Source organism: Lytechinus variegatus, chromosome 4 (genome assembly GCF_018143015.1).
Source record: "Lytechinus variegatus isolate NC3 chromosome 4, Lvar_3.0, whole genome shotgun sequence".
Classification (NCBI taxonomy): domain Eukaryota; kingdom Metazoa; phylum Echinodermata; class Echinoidea; order Temnopleuroida; family Toxopneustidae; genus Lytechinus; species Lytechinus variegatus.
In genome coordinates, this window is record NC_054743.1 from 32009414 (window position 1) to 32018202 (window position 8789).

At 36.7% G+C, this 8789-nt stretch overlaps 1 protein-coding gene across 1 annotated transcript; it reads right to left on the reverse strand.

The window, feature by feature from the left end:
- Window positions 1–2605: 2605 nt before the first annotated feature.
- On the reverse strand, window positions 2606–8285 carry LOC121412655 (parkin coregulated gene protein homolog). The gene is made up of 4 exons (XM_041605431.1): window positions 7989–8285; window positions 7239–7406; window positions 4642–4791; window positions 2606–3643 (listed from the first exon to the last, which is right to left on the reverse strand). Exons 1-4 carry the CDS (start codon window positions 8176–8178, stop codon window positions 3477–3479), a joined length of 675 nt encoding a protein of 224 aa, XP_041461365.1. The 5' UTR covers window positions 8179–8285; the 3' UTR covers window positions 2606–3476.
- Window positions 8286–8789: the final 504 nt, after the last annotated feature.

Genomic DNA, 8789 nt, shown 5'->3' on the forward strand with positions numbered 1-8789 from the left:
ATATAAGGGGAAGTAAGGGAGTGGCACTATTGGAGCTGTGCCTTGGTTGGAAGAAGAGATGGGGGCACCCCCGTTATTGCCTTCTGTGGCCATCTTACAGTCTGGATATTATTTACGCAATGGAGGAGGAAATGAAATAGGTAATAATGTATATAATCAAGAATAGCAATAAAACACGGTACCGAGGAGCCTTAAATATTATATTCCTTGACTAAAATCCCACTTCTGACACCAAATTATGTAAGGTTCAAACCAATATACTTTTCTGTAGTCAAGGAGCCAAACAAAAACAAAGTCAAACAGGTTTTATAGGATGACTGGGGATATATATATTCAAGGCTATAAAGATACAAGGCTATAGATATAAAGGTAACAAATATGTAATATCACAACTTGGACAGAATCAGAAAGCAATCTCAAATTATGTATTAAATAACATTAAATAAAAATAGATCGGTCAGTATCCACAAGGAGAACCAAACAAAATAAAAGGAAGCAGTTTGAGACTTTTTGTCCGGTATGGAGATAACGGTAGCGAAAGAAGTGTAGAATCTATCCTCAATAAATGTCTCAATCGATCAGGATGATACTCCAACAAGGGATCCAAAATTAATAAAAATACTCCGGATAGCGTCTCTTATCCAGTGTCGACCAAAACGAATGTGCACGATCAAAAAAATATATATCAGGTAAGCGTCTTACAAGGTATTTTGACTCCACAATAATTCCACAAATAGGCTTTAAAAAATACTCACAATCTGCATAGCGTTTATCATTGATGTCTTGAAAGGGGTTCCGATTCTAATTATTGGCTAAAAAATACTCACAAGCTGGATAGATGCTTCGATTCCAATACCAATGTTTGGGTGCAGAGGGGCAAAAAGGTTGTGTATTATGTCTGCTTCCAGGGTAAACTCCAAGATAAAAAAAATAACTTGCTCAAAATTCTCAATATACGGTTTGTCACAAAACTAAATATTCCACAACTGCCACAATGTGTTCTCTTCTTCTTCACATCAAATCCAACTCTGTCCAATCCTTTTCAAAGCAAAAAAATGTCTCCTCTGTTCCATTCATGTGGCAGCTCTCTATGCCACGTCATAAGTCCTGTTCTCTCTTTTCTACAAAATCCTGACCATTTAGTGTTTCCCTAATTCTATTCTACTGCCATACAAAACTAAATTAATAAACTATGCACAACAAAATTTCTCAGTCTGAACAGATCTACACTATCCTACACTTACATCCCATAGACTTTCTGACCATGAGCTTATACTGAGACTAAACTAATTCTATTCTACTATAAACTATGCTGACTCAAATGGGAACACTGCTCAGTGACCGTCTGGGTCAACCACCCTGCCCATAAACCTGTTAACACTAAACATACACACATTCAAGGATAATGTAGAGGGGGAAAGAGAAAGGGAGTGGGGTGAGAGTGTTGCCTACACAAAATATTCTAATCATTATGGAAATGCCTATACTTTACAATGAGACGAAATGGTAATAGACGAACTGGTGTGACGAAGTGGCTAATCGACCAAAATGTTTATTGGACCAAATAGCTGTTAGAGGAAATGTTGACAGAATGGCATTAGACTAATTGAAGATCACCATGTGTGATGAATGGACGAGTTGGCACTACATTTACCTTTTGGAGTATGACCATCATTTTTATCATTGGCGCAGATATATACTGTAGATATTTCATGCAGCCCAACTGCTATATTCAGGGAGATTTTACATTAGGAGAACCTCATGACCACATGAAGGTTATAATGTGAATGTGGTGCATATATCAAGCAATTAATGAATTATTTCCCCCTCTCCAAACATGACTTTCTTTCCTATCTCCCCATTATTTCCTTTTTCTATTTTTAAGAAAGATGAGCATATAATGAAAACAGCGGTGTAATTCAGAAGAGGATGGGGAACGGAAACTTGTTTTGTTTTGTAATTGTTGATATACAGTCAACATCCACGTCAAGGGTTCACAAGATCAAAAGTTCAGGGCCCTGTCTTACAAAGACTTAAGATTGATCCCATCAATCTCAACCGTATGGAAATCCAATCATACCATAATTTTTCCCTTAATAAACAAAAGGAATCACACCGAATCTTCAACAAACGATGAATGTATGGATATACAAAATATGTAGAAAATATTTTGAACAAAGTTGCATTTTAGATGTTGACGTTGCTGGCCGTCCATATATGTGGTTGAACAGATCAATCGGAACTCTTTGTAAGACGGGCCCTTCAAACGTTTTCTCGAAAATGAGTGTGAATTTTGAAAACTGAATTATCCCAAGTCTTTATATAAACTCGTTTCCACGGTTATAAATATTCATCATTTAGCCTATTGTAATACACAAGAGTTGATTTTATTCTGTTTTACAAATAGAGGAACTATTATTGAGCATTTTTTGTTGAATACATCTAGTGGTTTGACGATTATAATCAACACTGAGAATTTAGTTGAAATAATGATTCGCTTTTATTAATAATTCATCTCAAATTAACAAAGGTTTACAAAGGCCTATAATTTACAAAACATGTGATCTTCTGATATAATATAGTACAGTATATCAACGAATCTTGCTTCGTACTTCATCTGACCAAAGAACAAAACTTTCTTTAATTTATTGACAAAGCAAATGGATTACATATACAAAAATGACATGCTGTAAATTTTCCTAAACAAACCATCATGACTATAATTTTTAGTCTTTCAAATAATTTGTGGAATATTAATACAGATGATAATGATGAATAAGTAAGTGAATAAATAAATTAATCAATCAATCAATAGATAATTGAATAAATAAATAATGTGACGCTTTAAGTGTAGGTATGCTGTACATACTACACGACATGACATAAGACAATAATGCAGTTAAGGAGTTACATTGGTCAAAATGGTCCATCGAAATGTTTCAGGTCTCTTAAACTCCCACCCAAACGGGAGTGAATTAACAGAACAAAAACTGAAATACAAGAGAAGCTACTGGTAAATGATTGAACGAAATATAAAGACAGTTATTAATTCATACAATTAGTTGTAAAGAGTTGCAATCTCTATATGTATATTTTTCATTGGCATTGACATTAATGGAATGAAAGGAGACAGTACTCATTCAGATTTGACAGAGGTTTAAGCAGAATACCTATTCGTGAAATTGATTCTTGTATCCATTTCAATTTTTAGTGGGGAAATCCAACTCCACACTATTCGATCAGTTGCGATCCGTTTTTATACACCAATGAAGGTTGCCAATCATAAAAGTCACTGCTATTTGGTTGCCACACTTACCACTATCAATTTTACTTTCTATAGCTATTCCTGAATTCAATCACCAAAAAAACTATTTTAAGGATTTCTTTGCCGCATTATTACATAGCAGTTACTTCTACAAGCGGATAGCACTTTTCAGATCGAAAAATGTGAACTTCAAAAGTAAGTGGCATCTTCGTCACTCCTGAACGGTCATGCAGGATTGGTAAGTTGGGACCATGTACTTGATGTTGACGAATGCTTCTGCTCCTCCATGTCTCTCAAGGACTTCCAAGGTCTCCTGGATCACGTCGCCCACATTGAAGCCCTTCTGCTGTCCGTATTCGATCCCATCACCAGAATTGACTGAGGGAGGAGATGGTAGATATATGGTGAGGGTGAGCAGACCCGGAGCCGGGGGCACAAGGTGCATTATCATTACCCTCCCCCCCCCCCCATTGAAGGTAAAATGTGTACACTTTACTTAGTTGAAGAAAAAAATATGTACGCTCTTTATTAAAGGGTTGAAATAATCTGTACTTCGGTCTATATGACTTGGCAAATGATTCGCCAACCATTTCAATCCCAATGTAAACGTACGTGTGGTCTAGCCGAGTTTCCCATCATCTTAATTAATGCTATATGGAAATACTATCAATATTTTCCCTTCATATCTATTTCATTATGATCAAGAAGTGTCGTATATAGCTGCTTAAAGGACAAGTCCACCCCAACAGAAAGTTGATTTGAATAGAAAGAGAGAAAAATCCAACAATCATAACACTAAAAATTTCATCAAAATCGGATATAAAATAGAAAGTTTTAAAGTTTCGCTTAATTTCACAAAACAGTTATATGCACGATCTGGTCGATATGCAAATGAGGGGACTGATGTCATCACCAATTCACTATTTCTTTTGTATTTTACTACATGAAATATGAAGTATATATAAAAAAGATTCCTCATTGTCATGTGAAACAAACTTTTATCTTTTTCCCTGAACATGAGGAATTACCATTGTTTTAACATTTTGTGGCTCAGTCAAGGTGTTGCTATTGTCAAATCTCTAAAAATCGAATATTGTATAATTCAAACAATAATAACGCAAAAGAAATAGTGAGTGAGGGACATCATCAATTCTTTCATAATTTGCATAACACCGAGTTGTGCATAATAACTGTTTTGTTTAAAAAAGTAAGCGAAAGTTTTAAAAATTACTTTCTTTATTTTGATTACGTCCGATTTTAATGAAATTTTCAACTTTATGTTTCTTTGATTTTTTCTACTGATTCAAATCAAATTTGTTTCTGGGGTGGACTTGACCTTTAAGGAAACTGCGCAACATTTTGTTCTTAAAACTCACAATTGTTTCCTCGGAAGATGTTGAGTACAGGTAAGATTTGACGGTAATACGGCACCAAAGCCTCTCCGACGAACTCGCCCGAGACTGCCAATTTCTGGAGGGCCTTCAATGTGCTACAGATGACCCGCCTATCTCGTGTGTTCAAAGCATCTGAGAATAAAAGAAATGAAGGAAACACAAAAATATCATTGGGAAGTAATATTTTATCCTTATATATTCATTCCTGTCTAATCATGATTTGGTTAGAAATTAGAATTCACATTACGCCCAACAAGACACTCGTCAATCATGTCAATGTTTAATCCGCATACAGTTCTGGCTCACAAATCTAAAATCAGTATTATGATCCTGACCAGTGGCGGATCTAGTGGGGGATGGGGGGAGCACATACGGCAGTGCCCCCTTTGAGAGACATAATAAAAATTTTGATATAAATATGCCGTTCTAACACAAGTGTGCCCCCCTCTTTGAAAGTCACAGCAATCATTTTGAATGGGAATATGTCGTTCATACACACTTGTCAAATTTTCCTCGGGAAAAATTAATGTAGGCCCTAATAATGAAAAAGAAAGAAATCTTTCGGTCACTTTCATTATAATCATTGCATTGTCCCAGTTTTATTTAGGACCCCCCCCTGTAAATCTTCTTGTACATTTTGTGTAATTATATGTATTTTAGTTTTATTACAAGGTTACTTTCCTTTCATTACGTTCTCGTCTGTTTGTTAATTCTGTCTCAATATATTTTTTGGCATCAACTTTATTTCTTTTAGCATGTATTGAGGATTAAAGCATCGGGCTTATTATATAATAATTATCCCTTTATGTTTTACTTTTAATACATGTCATGCAAATGACCTATATCCGATCTGTCACGCTGGCCGAACACATTGTAATACAGTGACATCACAGTGTGTTCACATCGTGGACTATTGTATGTGAAAATATCATGAGACACACTGTTAAAAAATAAAACGCTTAAATTAAAAATAAAGTGAATTGATTTCATACTGTCGCTACCTCTATATGCTGTGGATGTTCACAGTGTTTTGTCATAGTAGATTAGCTATGTGAATAATTATGTGATTCACACTGTTGAAATGCCCAAATTGAACAGTGCGAAGAGGATTTTACATTGTGCTCCACACTGTGAACACAGTGTGTCCTTTCCAGTCGGGTTATTTTTTAGATATTTCCATACAGTGGACACCTCAACAGTGTGACTGTTCAAAGTGTGTTCACATGGTTGACTATTATGATTATGTGATTTACTCTGTTGAAATGCTCAAATTGAACAGTGTGAAGTGATTTCACATTGTGTTCCACACTGTGAACATACTGTGGCACACACCGTGGGACACTATGTTCTGTCCAATAGGGATATGTGTATGGAGTGAATGTGTGTTGAAATGCTCAAATTTAACAGTGTGAAGGTGATTTCACATTGTGTTCCACACTGTGAACACACCGTGTTCTGTCCAATAGGGATAAGTGTATGGAGTGAAGGTGTGTTGAAATGCCCAAATTAAACAGTGTTCAGGTGATTTCACATTGTGTTCCATACTGTGAACACACTGTGGCACACACTGAGAGGGAAACTGTGTTCTGTCCAATAGGGATGCATATATGGAGTGAAGGTGTGTTGAAATGCTCAAATTTAACAGTGTGAAGGTGATTTCACAATGTGTTCCATACTGTGAACACACTGTGTTCTTTCCAGTAGGAATGTGTATGGAGTGGAAGTGTGTTTACATGCTCAACATTAACAATGTTAAGGTGATTTCACAATGTGTTCCATACTGTGAAGACGCTGTGAAACACACCAAGTGGGAAACTGTGTTCTTTCCAGTAGGGATGTGTGTATGGAGTGAAGGTGTGTTGAAATGCTCAAATTTAACATTGTAAAAATGATTTCCCAATGTGTTAAATACTGTGAACATACTGTGGCACACACTGTTCTTTCCAGTAGCGATGTGTGTATGGAGTGAAGGTGTGTTGAAATGCTCAAATTTAACAGTGTGAAGGTGATTTCACAATGTGTTCCATACTGTGAACACACTGTGTTCTTTCCAGTAGGAATGTGTATGGAGTGGAAGTGTGTTTACATGCTCAAAATTAACAATGTTAAGGTGATTTCACAATGTGTTCCATACTGTGAAGACGCTGTGAAACACACCAAGAGGGAAACTGTGTTCTTTCCAGTAGGGATGTGTGTATGGAGTGAAGGTGTGTTGAAATGCTCAAATTTAACATTGTAAAAATGATTTCCCAATGTGTTAAATACTGTGAACACACTGTGGCACACGTGTTCTTTCCAGTAGGGATGTGTGTATGGAGTAAGGGTGTGTTCAAATGCTCAAAATTGTGAAGGTGAACAGTGTGAAGGTGATTTCACAGTGTGAACACACTGTTGCACACACTGTGTTCTCTCCAGTAGGGATGTGTGTATGGAGTGAGGATGTGTTCAAGTGCTCAAATCTAACAGTGTGAAGGGGGTTTCACATTGTGAACACACTGTGCACACACTGTGGTACACTGTGTTCTTTCCAGTAGGGATGTCAGGGCATCAGGATATAGGCCCTATATTTATATTATTACCTTTGATGGGTATGATGAGCTGAGGGATGACGGGTAGTATCTTTCGACCGCCATGTTCCAACATGTCATTGATGCCACGGCTGGCGAAGAAGTCGAAAGGATGCTCAGTTTCTCGAAGTCCCTCGAAGAATAGGGGAAGATAGTGGTGGTAATCCAACTTCTCAATTTCTTTCTACGGATTGAAATCGAGACAGTCCTAAATTTCTACGAATCACAAAACAAATCATCTTATCATGTGACCTAATATAGTGAGGGGAAGGAAACGATGGGGAAATAATAACAAGAATACAAAAAATAGTCTTTGCAACGTAACTCGATTAAACATGTTAAACCTCTTCAACTCGGAAAATATTGTAACTTTTTAGGTAGGTCATCTTGACCCCCACCCCTTCCCCTTGTCAATACCATTGGCGTCAATCAAATATCAATAATATTGGTTAATATATTCGATCAAAGGCCTGATTTATAAAGAAAAACGGAAAAAGTTTTTGATTATTTTCCTGAAAATTGCTTCAAACTGCCACAATGACCGGGGAAAAACTATGGACGACGCCAAATGTTCCCAATAAAACCACATGCTTTCTCTGTCATCGGTTAAAGGGACTTCGTCATGTTCGTGGCATAGGCCTAGTTTTTTTTTTTAGATAAGCTTTGAGGTGATGGCAGATAGAATGTTCTATCTTCACTAGATGACTATATTTGCCAAACGTTGACGTGCTATATAGACCCTATATAAAGCTACCAAATTGCCTACCTTCCAAAATATTTTGTTGCCCATGCCGTAGTGCTCCATAGCAATGGGCAAGTCACCCCTCTGATACAGTTTTCTGAAGATAGTTGGCTTCATCTCCCGTGTGCTGGTCGCTGTTTCGTTCGAAATAAACGGCTTATTCTTACCCTCATGGGGCCTCTTGCGTGGACTAACTTTTAATTCTGACATTGTGCAAAACAATTCTATCCAGAAAATGCAATCTTAATGAAAATAATTTTCAAATTTTTAGGGAATGACAACAATTTCTACCCTCTCAATCCATTCCACGTGTTGAATATATTAAGCGCGCAAATTTTAGCGCGCACAATGTTTTGTGCGCGTAGTGGTCTCCGATCGAATAATTGCCCTACTTATCTTGAGACCGATAAACAAGAACAAGAACAATTTTTAGCCCATATTATAAAATCTCAATGTCAAATACATGCATCAAAGAGTGCGTCACATACGAAAAAAAAACATTTGGTAATTGGAGCTGACATAATAAATAGCAAGGCCAATCTTTTAGGGTCCACAAAAGAAAGTTTACATAAAACAATCACACTCATTCACAAAAACTCCAGTTTCTTTCTCTCTATTCCTACAATCCTAGTTCTTTCCTCTATCATTGCAAAAATTTGTAAATTAGTGATTTCAGTAAAAATCTCGCGTTTCACCCTCATTCGATGAGAATCGGAGGGGGGGGGGGGGGTTGAAAGGGGCACGCCGCCCTGTTTTTATATATTTTTTAAAAAATATATATGTTTGACTTGTCCGAGGAATTTTCTACGGAAAATTGACTT